We start from the raw sequence: 15,573 nt of genomic DNA, 5'->3' as shown, positions 1-15,573 counted from the left end.
GCAATGTTGTCTTTTATTTACTATCTTGTTCTGGGGAATGGGGCAATTTCAGAGGTTTCCACTTGACTTTTTCCACTATGACAGCTTTTACCACATAGGTTCCTTTGTGGGAGTTATTCTAACTGCCAGATAAAAAAAATTCTAGTTATAAACTTGGGGAGTGGAGAGAGACAAGACTATTAGGTGGGTCTGCAGGCTCAGTGAGGTCACTATGAGCCAGACTTTTTCCAGGACTCTGTTTCTGACCTCAACTCAGAAAGTTTTGGCTAGGAGGTTGTTTCTTTTGCCCCACAGAACCTCGACTTGGATCATTCTCTTAGTTCTATTCAGCTGGTAGCTGGTCTGGTCTAAGAAGGAATCACATATCCGGTTCCTTGGTGCTGTTTCATGTGGCCTTTCTCTTTCAATGAGGCTATTTTGGGCTTCCTCACAACATTGGTGCTCTCAGGGTATTTGAATCTTAGAAGTTACACGGCCTCACTTCTGGCACATTCTTTGGGTCAGAACAAATCACAGGACCAACCCAGATCCATGCGGAGGGCACCTAGATTCCTACTTTTGATGAGGGAGTGACAAGGTCTCATTGCAAAAGAGCATATGGGATAAGACATATCATTGTAGCCCTCTTTGGAAGTACAGTTTATCATATCACTGCTCCATCTGCTGTCTTATAGAATTTTATAGACCTTTTTTAGGTCTATAGACTCATTTGCTGTGGTTTCCTCTTTTAATCTATTCATCTCTTTTTTTAATATATATATATATATATATATATATATATATATATATATATATATATATATATATACTTAAAAATCTTTTTCCCTCTTATTTTGGTAAGGATTTAGCAGAGATGTGTGTGGTCATTGAATCCATCATGGTTAATTGGCAGTTGTAAGCTTTGGAATCAGATTATTGCTTTTTTTCTTAGAGCTTCCTTGTTGTCTTAGTAGCATATTGGGGAAACAGGTTGTCTTATGTGTCTTTTCTTTTTTTCTCTCTGTCATTTGATAATTCTCTTGTTATATATCAAAGAGAGTAGTGTTTGAGAGCAGTCTGCCCTGATATAGAGGCATTACTCCTTGTAAGAGAATAAGGAGGTAAATTTTACATAGAGAATTTAAGCTTCTTTATAATCACCGTGCATCAGCGTTCTGTGGTAAAATACTCTTTTCTGTCAGGAATGTTCCCTGCTTCCACACTTTCCTTTTGCTATGCCATTGCTCTTAGCTGAGGTTATACTATACTACTATACTTTATTAACCTGGGTTTATTAATATCTAATTATCTGAATGAGTGCTAGAGAAATGTTCCCCAGTTCTTTCGGAGAGTGAACAATAGCATTGTCCCATTGGATGTCAGTTTTGTTTAGTGGTAGATTAATACCACCTTGAGTCTGTTTGAAAAGAGTTTTTTTTTAGAAAATCATATTTTAAGAGGAATATTGACAAACAGAATCATCTCCAGAGGAGATCAGTTAGGATGCTTAAAGATCTGGAACCTGCAAATATTTAGACTTTGTTATTTGGAGGGAAAAAAAAACGACTTAAAAGAAGACAAGATAACTGTTTTCAAATATTTGGAGGTCACTAAAGAGGAAAGATTGCATCTGTTTAGAAATGAAATAGACTTTTATATGAAATAATGAGTTTTTTGGCATTGTTTGAGTAGAGGTTGTCAGCCATGCTGAGGAGGGGTTCCTGTGTGAGTTGAGGGAACTCTTCTAAACCTTTTCAGATCTATTGTAATTCAGAGATTTTGTGACTCTTCTGTAGTTAACAGTTGTGTCATAAATGGTTGTTTGCTTAAAATCAGAATTGTGGGATATCATATTTTAAAAAGTATATTTGAAAATTAATCTAAAGTCTTTTCTGTTCTACAGGACTTAAATACTATTTATTCTTATCTTCATGGAATGGAAATATTATCAAATCTCAGGGAACATCAGCTTAGGTAAGTGTGATGCTGTGTTTAAGAGCATGTGCTAAGGAGTTATTCAAATGAGTTTGGATAGATAGTTGCAGGGACCAAATCATTTAGGGGCTTTTTATAGGATATGCAAAGAAATGGGCCTTTCTCATTCCAGTTTTCCTTAGCCCTGGGACTTTGAGCAAGTCTTAACATCTAAGCTGCAGTTTTGTCTTCCATAAAATAGGGATAAAAAGATTACCTTTGTTGCAGCATTTCGAGGATTAAATGAGAATATTTAAAGCAAAGTGCAGTGCTCAGTTTGTGCTAGCTAGTGAAAACAGAACTTTCTCTTTGTAATTTGTATTGATATTTATTGTATCAAATGCTTGAGATGGGCATGGTATGATGTAGTGTTATATTAAAGAGGAAGGAGCAAGACTCTTGATTTGGCATAAGCTCCTATGGACAGTACCCATAAACTTTCCGAACCTCATTTTTCTATTCTGTAAAATGAGTTTTCTCTCCTGCTGCCTTGTCTCATTGTGATTATATTTGTAAAGATACTTTTGAGTGCTATAAGCACTAACTATTATAACTTTGCATAGTATTTTAATTAAACTGTGTTTTTCTTCCATGACCAGCTTACTTATCACTTTTTCTGGCTATTCTTTAAGTTTCTGGCTATGGACCAGATTCTAAATATAATTGTTTGGAATTTATTATTTTCTGTTTTCTGTGTAACATAATTTAGATATTAGTATATGTCAAGTAAGTATATCAAGAAGAAAGAAAAAAACTAGGGCATTAGTAGTAAAGTATTTTTAAATACAAGCAAATTTATATTTATTCAACAGATTTGTGTGTGTGTGATCATATTTTTAAACTCCAGTGAAAAATTTAGTGATAGATCTGATAATTTTCTGTTGTAATTATAACAATTTTTGAGACAATTCAAATAAAATAATTTTAAAAATTTTTACTTTTTAAAAAATATGTTAGATTAATGTCTGCGAGAGCACGCTATGAGAGATACAGTGGCAATCAAGTTCTTTTTTGGTAAGTATTTCCATAATTAGCTTAAATTAATGTTTAAAATTTAGATTGTTAGCATTGAAATTCATTTGATTCTGGAACAGTTTCTGTAGAGGAGATTGAAATATATTCCTAAACTATGAAATATAATGTACATAGGGCTCACAGAAGGTGCACAGTGCAATGAAGTTTAATAAATATATACACCTGTGTAACTACTATGCAGCGAATATGTAGAACATATCAGCTCTTCAGAAGGTTCTAGTCAACTGTCTTGGAAAGGAAATCTAGTTCTGATGTCTGTCACCTTAGATTAGTTTTGTCTCTGTAAATTTCATATAGATAAAAATTTGTTGGTCAGGCTTTTTATACTTCACAAATGTTGCAGATTCTTCCATGTTTTTGCATTCATTCTTTTTCAATGCTTTACAGTATACAGTTATGTGAAAATAACAGTTTGTTTATCCTTCCCACTATTAATAAATATTTGGGTTGTTTCCAGTTTTTCCCTATCATGAATAGTAAGTTTCTATGAATATTTTATTCATGTGTTTTTGTACCTCTATTTACTCATTCTTCTTGGGAATATTCTTGGGAATAAAAGCATTGGAAATGCACATGCTCAAATTTAAGAGATTCTTTTTTTTTTTTTTAATAAATTTATTTATTTTATTATTTAGTTTTGGCTGTGTTGGGTCTTTGTTGCTGAGTGCAGGCCCTCTCTAGTTGCAGCAAGCAGGGGCTACTCTTTGTTGCGGTGTGTGGGTTTCTCGTTGCGGTGGCCTTTCTTGTTGCGGAGCACGGGCTCTAGACACGCATGCTTCAGTAGTTGTGGCTCATGGTCTCTAGAGCTCAGGCCCAGTAGCTGTGGCACACGGGCTTAGTTGCTCCGCGGCATGTGGGATCTTGCTGGACCAGGGATCGAAACCGTGTCGCCTTCATTGGCAGGTGGACTTTCAACCACTGTGCCACTAGGGAAGTCCCAGGAGCTTGTAACATTAGAATCTAAAATATGTATTTCATTTTACCTCGTGATTTTGTTTTTTGTTTTCCTGCTTACTAATGATGATGAATGATTTTCATGTTTTTATGGGCTATTTGGATAGCTCTTTTATGATCTCCTGATTCAAGTTTTTGACCATGTTTTAGTTGGGCTATCTTATTTCTATTGATTTGTAGAAAATTTTTATGAATTCTATATCTGAGTCCTTTGTTGGGTACATAAGTTGTGAATATCTTCTCCCACTGTGTGGCTTGCTTTTTTTACTCTATTAATGGCATCTTTTGAAGAGAAGAAATTTCTTACTTTCTCAGTTTTTCCGCTTGTGATTAGTGCTTCTCATGTCCTGTTTAAAAAAACAAGATCTTTCCCTTCCTCAAGATTATGAAGATATTCTTCTCTGTTTTTCTTCCAAAAATTTTGGCAACAGTGATCTCTTTCATTATATGTATGCAGCTGGTATAGAGAAATGGTATTAACTTCAGTGTTTCATTGCACACTGCGTTTGTCATTATTTCTAAGTACTGGATTCATATGGATTTTAATAGCTTTATTTGTTCATTTGTTGATTCATTCACTTACTATTAAATGTTTGTCTGCTATACATTATGCTTAGCCTGGTGTAGAGTGGTGGGAAGAAACGGGATTTGTCCTTATGAGTTTATTGTATAGTGGGGGAGAGAAAGTTAATTAAAATAGCTGCACATATTTAAGTGCTATCAAGGAAAAGTACAGATTTATACATAAGTGGAACAGAATTGAGAACCCAGAAATAAACCCTTATATTTATAAACAGTTTCTGTGTGCTTTTTTTTTAATGGCCTTGTAGCTGTGTAGCTAAGATGTGCACACAATGTGGGTATAACACAACTGAGTATTAAAAAGGAACCACCAGTGAACAGTTTATTTTTGATGAAGGTACTAAAGCATTTCAATTGGGAAAGCATAGTTTTTTCAACAAATGGTGCTGGGGTGATTGAGTGTTTATATGCAAAAACTTAATTTAGATTCTTATCTTACACCGCACACAAAAATTAATGAGATATTCACTTTACACCCATTAGAATAGCTACAGTTGCAGGCGTGCGAAATGGGTAAAGGGGATCACCTGTATGGTAATGGATGGAAACTAAATTTTTGATAGTGAGCATGCTGTAGGGTATACAGAAGTAGAAATACAATGTACATATGTTTTTTTGTTTTTTTTGTGGTACGCGGGCCTCTCACTGTTGTGGCCTCTCCCATTGCGGAGCACAGGCTCCAGACGGCCATGGCTGTGCGGCCAGGCTCAGCGGCCATGGCTCACGGGCCCAGCCACTCCGCGGCATGTGGGATCTTCGCAGACCAGGGCACGAACCCGTGTCCCCTGCATCGGCAGGTGGACTCTCAACCACTGCGCCACCAGGGAAGCCCTGTACATATGAAACATATGTTGTAAACCAGTGTTACTTCAATTAAAAATATATTTTAAAAAGTAGATGCAGTCAAGGGTAAAGAAGATGTGGCACATAGGTACAATGGAATATTGCTCAGCCATAAAAAGAAACAAAATTGAGTTATTTGTAGTGAGGTGGATGGACCTATAGTCTGTCCTACAGAGTGAAGTAAGTCAGAAAGAGAAAAACAAATAATGTATGCTAACACATATATATGGAATCTAAAAAGAAAAGAAAAAGGTCCTGAAGAACCTAGGGGCCGGACAGGAATAAAGACGCAGATGTAGAGAATGGACTTAAGGACATGGGGAGGGGGAAGGGTAAGCTGGGACGAAGTGAGAGAGTGACATGGACATGTATACACTACCAAATGTAAAATAGGTAGCTAGTGGGAAGCAGCCGCATAGCATAGGGAGATCAGCCCGGTGCTTTGTGTCTACCTAGAGTGGTGGAATAGGGAGGGTGGGAGATGCAAGACGGAGGAGATATGGGGAAATGTGTATAGCTAATTCACTTTGTTATAAAGTGGAAACTAACACACCATTGTAAAGCAATTATACTCCAATAAAGATGTTAAAAAAAAAAGTATCTGCAGTCTAAACATAACAAGTGTTGGTGAGGATATGGTGACACCTGGAATCGTCATATATTTGTGGTGCAGATGTAAGTATAGCCACTTTAGGAAACAGTTTGGCAGTTTCTTAAAATTTTACCATATGACCTAGTAATTCCACTTTTACATATTTACCCAAGAGAAATGAAAACACGTGCAGAGACTGTACATAGATGTTCTTAGTAGCACTATTCATACTAGCCTAAAACTCGACATAATTAAATTGTACAGTGAATAGATAGATAAAATGCTCTGCATCTGTATAGTGGAATACTATTTGGCAGTGTAAAAGGGAATAAAATGCTGCTACACACTACAACATGGACAAACCTCAAGCATATTATGCTAAATGGAAGAAGCAAGATAGAAACATCACATATTACATGATGCCATTTATACGAACTGTCCAGGAAAGACAAATCTATAGAGACAGAGCAGGTTATTGGTTACCTGGGGCAGGGATTGACTGCAAACGAGGCATAAGAGATCTCTTTGTGGTGATGTTTGCACAGTTCTTTTCAATATCATAAAAGTCATTGAATTGTGCACTTAAAATGAGTGAATTTGTGGTATATTGATTATACCTCAGTTAAGCTGTTTAAAAATTAGTATAAAGAGTTACCCAAATCTGTTATTTGGCTGATCATAAACAAAGGAATTTCTAAAAAATGAATGTGGAAGTTAAGTAAAGAGTTTAAATTCAGAGATTAGTGGAAGCAGAGAAAAGAATGTGTATAGTTGACCTTAACTGGGAAGCAGCATGATAGAAAGAGTGAAAATAAACCACTATGTTCAGTGCTTCGAGCAGAGAGGAAGAAACAGGAAGAGAGGGGTGTGGAGAGCCAGGTGGAGACCACCTTAATAGTTTTTGTTCTTTATTTTAGGAGCAGTGTGAAGCCTTTGAAAGGAGTAACATCTGACAAGATTAAATATGCCACTCTTCTCTAGGCTAAATTATTCTTAGATTCATTTGCTTGCAAAGAGAAAGGAGATAGCATGGCCACATGTTAAAAGACTTTCACTTTCCTTGTGTTTACTCACCAGATGCATTGCCAAACTGCTCTGAGAGTGGAATTCTCTGCAAGGTTTGAACAGTTTCTGATTCGTGAGCTGGCATGGCTCTCTTGGTAGTAGGAGTGAATTTCAGGATTTTTCCTCCGTTTATAGTAGAATTTGCTGACAACTTTGTGACTGTTTCAGCAAAGTGAGATAAAAATTAGAGGCTTATGGTAGCATCCAATCATAACTTTCTTCTGTCTTGATTTTGGGCAGAATTTTCTTTTACTGATTTTTATTCCTTCTTGTACAAAAGTCATGTTTCAAAAGAATTAGAAAGTAAAATTTCCAAACAAAGAACCTTAAGTAGGAGATTTTCAGCCATTTTTATCTTCCTTCTGTGAAGATGGAAGGGATGGATATAAAGAACTTTAAAGTATCTTCTGGAAACTTGATGATACTTTTTTCTTATGGTAGGCAATAGGATTCACCCAGAAAGCTCATCCTGGGTGCTATGTAGAGTGGTTTGGAGGCTTAGTTTTCTGGGTGGAGGATGGTACTATTCATTAAGAATGAAAAAAATGAAGCTTGAAAGGATAGGTAGATTTTGAACATGTTGAAGTTGACTTGTGTGTTAGATATACAAGCTAACATGTCAAGTCGCTAGCCAGATAGATATACAGTTCTCCAGCTCAGAGGAAATGTTTGTTTTATAAAATTAGAATTGTCTACATATTGGAATTAATTGAAGTTTTAGGTATGGTAAATTAAAAATACTTTAGAGAAAGAGAAAAAGATTAGATTATAAAGTAACATCTAACAAGATTCTTGGTTTCCATTGGAGATTTAACTGAACTAAAAATGATGATGGACTTAAGTCATCTGATATTCTTTTATCCCTCAGACACACATAAAGTGAAAGATTGAGTAGGCATTTAATGTATTTCTGTCAGAATGAAATTTAAGAGAAAGAGGTAGATCCAAATTAGTTGAACATGAAGATGGAACATTGATAAACTTGTGAATTCCAAACAGTATTGTCTTTAATATACAATAAGCTTGTAATATACATAAAAGTTATCAGAAATAGAATTTTTTTTTTAAGGTTTTTTTTTTTTTGCAGTGCGCGTGCCCCACACTGTTGTGGCCTCTCCCGTTGTGGAGAACAGGCTCCAGACGCGCAGGCTCAGCGGCCATGGCTCACGGGCCCAGCCGCTCCGCAGCATATGGGATCTTCCCAGACCGGGGCACGAACCCGTGTCCCCTGCATCGGCAGGCGGACTCTTAACCACTGCTCCACCAGGGAAGCCCTAGAAATAGAATTTTTTAATATGCACATGTAGTACAATATTTAAGTTAATCTTCATCAAATGTGGTGATCCAGTACACAAAAATGAGGAATGGGAAGTTACTGATATAAATTAATAAGATAGAGCTAATAAACATACATTTCTGAAGCCTATATCTTAAGCTAGTGATTATGTAAGATATGAACATGGTCTGTATGAAACCTTAGGCAACAGGCAAAATTTCCAAGGAGAGTTAATTTTTAATGATTTATGATATTATTAGAATATTTTTCATGTTTTGTATTTTGTACTGAATCCATATACATGTGAATGTGTGTATTTATTTACTCATCTATTTACTTATTCATTTAAACAGTTCAGAAACTATTGCCAGATGTTGGTATATCCTGCTTTCTGGATCTGTGCTTATGAAAGACTCCATGGTTTTGCCTCCTTGCAGGTATGTTTACATTTGCTGTTTAGTGCATGTGATAGGCAAAGTTAGATTACAACTAGTTATTTTATTTCTTACGTTAAACTATTTTTATGTAGATGTGTATTTTCTCTTAGTAGGTGATACATTTTAGAAATGTCCTTGCTTTTTGGTACTATTTGAGGTACTTGGCAGGAATCAACTGATAATTTCATATTTCTTGGGGGTATAATCTATAGTTTACACCATGGCATATAATACTGCTATTTGATCTTTAGTTGTATGTGAGATTTGATCTCATTTATCTGATGGTTTTGCATTCATTGCTGTTAGTTATAGGGAGGCAATATATCTTTATAGTTAAATCGTTTTTTAGAGTAATGCGAACTAGGCTAGTATCCTGATTTTGTCACTTATTAGTTTTATGACTTTGGACAAATTATAGTTTTCTTGTATGTAAGAGGATAATAATAGAACCTATTTAAAGTGCCTTATGAGGTTATAGCAAGCTACTACTCAAAGTTCTCAATGGAACTCTGTAAAAGTTGACATTCTAGAGCCAGACTGCTTGAGTTCACATCTTTGCTCTACTGTATAATACTTTTTGGACAAATTACTTAATCCCCTTGTGCCTCAGTTTCCTCATTTGTAAAATAGGGACAATAATAGGATGTATTTCATAGGCCAGCTTTTAGTAATAAATGAGTTCATATATATATATAGAGAGAGAGTTCTTAGAACAGTGCCTGGCTGTTACAAGTAATTGTTAATTATCATCATCAGAATTATTAGGTAAAAGAAGAGTGGTTGGAAAGATGATCAGATATAGTATTCTTAGAGAATTTGGTCTGTTAGTAATTCTTAAGATTTTGGGGCCTCAAATTATAATTTTGTGACATAAAAATGTAATTTTTTGGTGACTTTCCCAATAATGTTGAGAAGAGATTTTTAGGCTTTTAAGGTAAGACTTCTAATTGCAGCTGAATTAATTTAGTTGCAAAACTATTAAATTTAAGTATCAAGGTACATTCTACTTGACAGATGGTACGAGACATCTCAGTTTTGATGCCATTTTTAAAGCCATGGTTTTATTCTTGAAACTTTATATCATCAACTTTTAGTTAAATGAAATCTGTACTTCTTGATTAGTAGTATAAAGCATATTGTTGACCTTTTTTACAAATAAAATACATAATAGTTCTTGGTTATTTAAGCCTTTTGGGTATTGTTCCTTTCTACTATGTTTCTGAAAGTCACTTTAGTGATTTGTAATGAGTTAGCTACTGACACAGAATAAGCTGGGTTGATAACTGACTACAGTTATATTTTAAGATTATTAGTATTGTTCTTTTGAATATTTTATCACCCTTTTCTGCTGTTAGGAATAGTCAAGGACTTTATGTAGCCATTAATCAGCCACAATAATTCACCATGAGTTTGTGATCAAGACAATGAAGTTTATCTTTTAAATAATTGATAGTATGAGTTTTTTTTGTTTTGTTTTTTCTTTTTTTGAGCTGTACCACTCAGCTTGTGGGATCTTAGTTCCCTGACCAGGGATTGAACCTGGGCCCACGGCAGTGAAAGCACCAAGTCCTTACAACCGGACTGCCAGGGAACTCCTGATAGTAGGAGATTTTAAAACAATAAAGTCATGGAATGCTTTAATGTAACCATCATGAACTTCACAGCAAACATGATTGTAGAAGTCTATTTAATCGTTATTTAGAGAGCAGTTCCTAGGTAGGAGATTTATATTTTGTGTTTGAGAGATACTTGTATTAGGTTATTGTTAGGATTAAATGAGTCAATACAAATAAAATATGTAGAATAATGATTAGCATATATTAAGCATCGAGTAATTTTTGGCTTCTGTTCATTATAATAGCGTTGGGATATGATCATTATGGTAATCAACAGATATGAGCAGTACCTAGTATAAGACAAGGAATAATAGTCGTTTTCTAGGTTATAAAAATACAGCCTATTTCTCTAGATATTAAGGTATTTGTTACTCCCTTATCAGTGAGTAGACAGAAACCACACAGTAATTTGAACAGGGACAGTTTAAAGAATTATTAACTACTTTAAGAAGTTAGGTACTAAGAAGGATAAAGGAACTAAGGGACAGAGTACCCAAGGAAGGAACAAACTTGAAAGGGGAGCCCTCTCCCCAAAACTGAAATTCAGAACTTGTTGGTGAATATGTTACTTGTAGCCCAATAGCTAATGGAGAAGTTCACTTGGTTGCCCTGGGCCAGAGCTGTCCACAGTTATTGAGTCAAGGCGGGCAGGAAGAGATCCTCTGACCAGGACCGGTAAGCAATAAAATCCTCCCTCACCCTCACCTGGCCCAGGGTGCAGATGGGCCCTGAGGCTGGAGATAGGACGTCCCTTTGCTTTACACACACATACCCCGCAGAGCAAAGAATACTTTCCTACTGCGGTGTCCTGGTACTAGCACCCTTTACTGACAGAGCTTTAACATTTCTAGCTGGCCAAAGGAGAATCTTGACTAAATCCAGATGCTTTATTACAAAGTAAATTTGAAACTGAGAGCAAATATATTTGAACTTGAGAGGCAATAAATGAATGGTACAGTCCACTCTCTTGGTTACTCAGTTTTCATTCTGAACACATTTGAGCTTCCATCCAACTCTGTTTCCACCCAACAAGATGTAGCTATCGTTCATATAAGTAAAGAAGTTCCTACTCTCTCCCCAAAATAAGGAGATGCACAGTCCCAACAGTCATTACTTGCTGTTGATTACATATTCCATCACAGTGCTCTGAATATTCTATTAACTACAAACTACTTTGTAAAGTTCACCTCCAACAACTTACATATAAAATAAATATGGGGAAGAGAGGGAAGAAGAAAATGGTTAACGTTTACACAACTCCAGACATATACACAATATATAGTCCTTGTTTCTGTAACTGCTCACAAGCCCGTAGTTGGTATCTCTCGCGTCCTTTTTTTCACCACCCATTCAGTACTTCCGGCCTCAGCCAGAATTTCAGCTGTTCTGCGTTCTTTACCTGATGATGGGCACAAAACTTTCATTTCTGAAGGATCCTTAATTATCCTGCCCACCCCACCCCCCGTCTTTTGGTTGCCGTTAGTTTTCCGTTAACCTTTAACAGCGTACTTGAAAGTACTACAGGGAGCCTAAATGAACCCCCTGGGCTTCAGATGTAGTTCTCCTGGCCCCCATTGTATGCAGCAACTCAGTTTCTCCTTGGTGATTGGGATCAATCACTCAGGCCAGTAGAATAACCCCTTTTCCTGCCTTTTGGTTCAGCGGCCAGGTGGAAGTCTCTAATTCAGTGGAACCGTTGCTGTGTTTCCATAGCTAGACATAATCTAAGACTAAGAATCAAAACCAGCAGAGCTCACAGTTTTAGGGAGGGGAAGTAAAAGTTCTGTGAATGAGTTATTAAGTATAACACTGAGAAGAGCCACTCCTGTTTCCACGCCTTGAATATCAGACCCATGTATTCTGGCTGTTGGGGGAGACAAACCATTGCTGTACTTCTGCTGCTGCAAAATGAGTACCTTGATTGAAAATGATGCTGTCTAGAGTGCCGAGGCAATAGATAGGCATTTTGTGAGCCTGTGGATAGTGGTGCTGACAGAAGCATTATGGGCAGGAAAGGCAGATCATTTCCAGAATATGTGCCTGTTCCAGTGAGGACAAATATAGTCCTTCTCCATGATAGAAAAGGTCCAGTGTAAATAATCTGCCACTAGGTGACTAAATAGTCCTCCTGAGGAATGCTTCCATATCAGAGACTCAGTATTGGTTTCTGCTGTTGGCAGATTAGGTACCCAGCAGTAGCATTGGCAGTTGAGCCGCTGCATATTTTCCATCTCTGTCACAATAGCCACTTCATTTGTGGGCCCATTGAACAAGCACTGACTGGGGAGAAAGAGTTTGATTGACATCCATAGAGCATGTTATTTTGTTTACCTGTACAGTGGATGCCCTTTGTGCATTCACAGGGGACACAGGTATCTTCAAAGTCTGTATCCATTTTGAAAGAGGTCCTTCCATATACCTCTTCCCAGACTTCCTTGTTACCAGTCTTCCAGTCCTTTTCCTTCCGAGTCTCTGACTATTCAACCAAACCATTAGTAACTGCCCCCATGAATGTCTAGATATTGATCTAATAATTCTGGCCTCTCTCAATCCAGATAAAATGGACAACCAAATGTACTGCTTGAAGTTCTATTCCCTAGAAGGATTTTCCTTCACTACCTTCCTTCAGGGTCACCTTTGAGTAGGGCTGTCCACTTTGGGGTAGTACTAGCATGTTGTGCAGACTTATCTGTGAAATAGGCTCAGGTTTTTTCTTCTTCAGTCACCTGGTCATAAGGGACTCCCTGGGTGGGCATAGGCACAGATTGAGGTGGAGGAGGCAATGCAACAGGAATTGGTGTTGAAGGAGTCTGAGCCACCTGCTCATGCAACTTATTCTGGACCTGGGTAAACTTGATCTCTTATATACCATATTTATTTGATAATAGATTGCTACTGCTCATGCCCAAGCCTTATGGCTAGGAATGCAGTTCATGATAGGAAGTTCAGGCTGCATAGTCACGTGATGTCCCATGGTTAGGCATTCAGCCTCTACCAACACCCAGTAGCAAGCCAGAAATTGTTTCTGGAAAGTAGAATGTTATTTGTAGAAGAGAGCATGGATATTTCAGAAATTCTAGAGACCTGTTCTGTCATTCTCATATTAGTGCTTGTCGGACACTCCCTAGAATATCACTATTTGCCATGAACACTAAATAATCCATCATTGGATATGCTGGATCATAAGGCCCAAGTAGTAGAGTGGCTTCTACTGTGTCCTGAACTTGGCGGCAGCCTTATGGGCAACTCAGAAGATGGGTCAAAGTAGCACACTTTATGTGTTACCTCCAGAATCTGAGAAAACTAACCAAACATTGTGTCTCTTCTTTTGTGCTAGATGGTATGAGGTGCAGCAACTTGTATTTCACCTTGTAGGTGATATGTTGTCATGCCCCAAATTACGGAACTCCCAGAAATTTGACCGAGGGGGCAGGTCCTTGAATTTTTATAGCATTTATCACCTAAAATCTAGTTTGCATATATTTTAATGAAGCATCTAAAGTGCAGCCCCTTATCTTGTAATGAAGTTTTATATGTAATTTAAACCAATAAAATATATTTTACAGTTCACAATAAACAAAGAAAAGGAATAAATCAAATCTGAAATATCATTGTTTTTCTTTTGAAACGGATTTAGTTTTTTCTAGAATTGAGTGCATTTTCTATTTGTCACCGTAAATTTTCAGTGTAGCTCAAGAAAACAAGGACTTCATTACTGTGATTTTTATTTATTTATTTTTAAAATAAATTTATTTTTAAATTTTTGGCTGCATTGGATCTTCGTTGCTGTGTGCGGGATTTCTCTAGTTGTGGTGAGCAGGGGCTACTCGTCGTTGTGGTGCGTGGGCTTCTCATTGTGATGGCTTCTTTTGTTGCGGAGCATGGGCTCTAGGCGCCCGGGCTTCAGTAGTTGTGGCATGCAGGCTCAGTAGTTGTGGCTCACGGGCCCTAGAGCGCAGGCTCAGTAGTTGTGGCGCATGGGCTTATTTGCTCCGCGTTATGTGGGATCTTCCCGGACCAGGGCTCGAACCCATGTCCCCTGCATTGGCAGGCAGCTTCTTAACCACTGTGCCACCAGGGAAGTCCCATACTGTGATTTTAAATAAAATTTAATGCGTGTATTCATTGAAACATTCATTTATGCAGCAAATAAGCATTGATGGTCACCTCCATGTAAGACACTGGCATTAAGAAAAAAAGACTGACTTAACTTGGTGGAATGGGATGACTGCTTTGTTTACTTTTTTATTTTTTTTGACTGCTTTGTTTAAAAAGAGCCCTTATGTGACACGAGAAGAAAACTTTATTGGGGAGGCAACTGTGGAAATGGATTCTACAAATAAGCAGGATTAGGTTGGCAAAGAAGGAGGGAACAGGTACTTCAGTCAGAATATCTCAAGCACTGAGAGATAATTCATTTAGAAAATATTTATTGAGTACCTGCATGTGTCAGGCACTCTTCTAGTCATTGAGGTTGGGAAGGGTTAATCACCTTTCACCAGCACTGTAAATAGCATTGTCCTTTTTCTAAAGACGTAATTTTTAGAATAATATTTTTTTGACAAAGTAATGAATTTATACTGTTCGAAAGTCAAAACAGTATAACAAGTTGTACTTTAAGAAGTATTTTTCCCACTTTTATTATTATCCATGCCATTCAACCCACCTGTGTAGAAAGCTAACCACTTTTATTAATGTCTTACATATCTTTCTAGATTTTTTAAATATATGTGAACAAAAACAAATACATATTCTTATTTTTCCTATTTCTGACCCAAGTTGGAAGTTGATTCAGTAGTTTTAACTCCTTTATTGTGAAATAAATGGGGAAAAGTGCAGATAACCTAAATGTACATGTTAATAAATTAGTATAAATTGAACATTTCCCTAATCACTACCCTCAGATCAAGAAATTGAAATTTGTCAGCACCCTGGAAGGATCTTTGCTTGTCGTTTCTCAAATCAACTTTCTTGCTTTCCCCCCAAAGATCATCGTTGTCCTAAATCTTAATCAATCTTGAATAGCTATAGAATTTTAGCCTGAGGATATGTACTGTAGTTTAGTTTTGGTTACTTTTGAACTTAACAGGAATATACTCTTCCATTCTTTTTATATGCCTTCTTTGGCCTAGTGTTATGTTTATGAGATTCATCTGTGTTATGCATGTAGTTAGTTCATTCTCAGAGTATTTCATTGTTTCCATAGTTGAGGGCTATTAA

General features: G+C 36.8%; 1 protein-coding gene across 7 annotated transcripts in view; it reads left to right on the top strand.

Annotated features, from left to right (window-relative positions):
* Nucleotides 1-15,573, top strand: part of RAPGEF6 (Rap guanine nucleotide exchange factor 6) — a 217,613-nt gene that overhangs the window by 24,212 nt on the left and 177,828 nt on the right. For 5 of the 7 annotated variants that reach the window (XM_067731644.1, XM_067731648.1, XM_067731643.1 and 2 more), the window contains exons 2-4: nucleotides 1,883-1,953; nucleotides 2,911-2,967; nucleotides 8,654-8,737. In XM_067731644.1, coding sequence (XP_067587745.1) covers nucleotides 1,883-1,953; nucleotides 2,911-2,967; nucleotides 8,654-8,737 — 212 coding nt within the window. The remainder of the gene's footprint in view (nucleotides 1-1,882; nucleotides 1,954-2,910; nucleotides 2,968-8,653; nucleotides 8,738-15,573) is intronic. The other 2 variants (XM_067731645.1, XM_067731647.1) reach the window with 2 other exon arrangements.

Source organism: Pseudorca crassidens, chromosome 3 (genome assembly GCF_039906515.1).
Source record: "Pseudorca crassidens isolate mPseCra1 chromosome 3, mPseCra1.hap1, whole genome shotgun sequence".
Taxonomy (NCBI): domain Eukaryota; kingdom Metazoa; phylum Chordata; class Mammalia; order Artiodactyla; family Delphinidae; genus Pseudorca; species Pseudorca crassidens.
The sequence above is the reverse complement of the archived record's forward strand: the minus strand, read 5'-3'. Positions and strand labels throughout refer to the sequence as shown.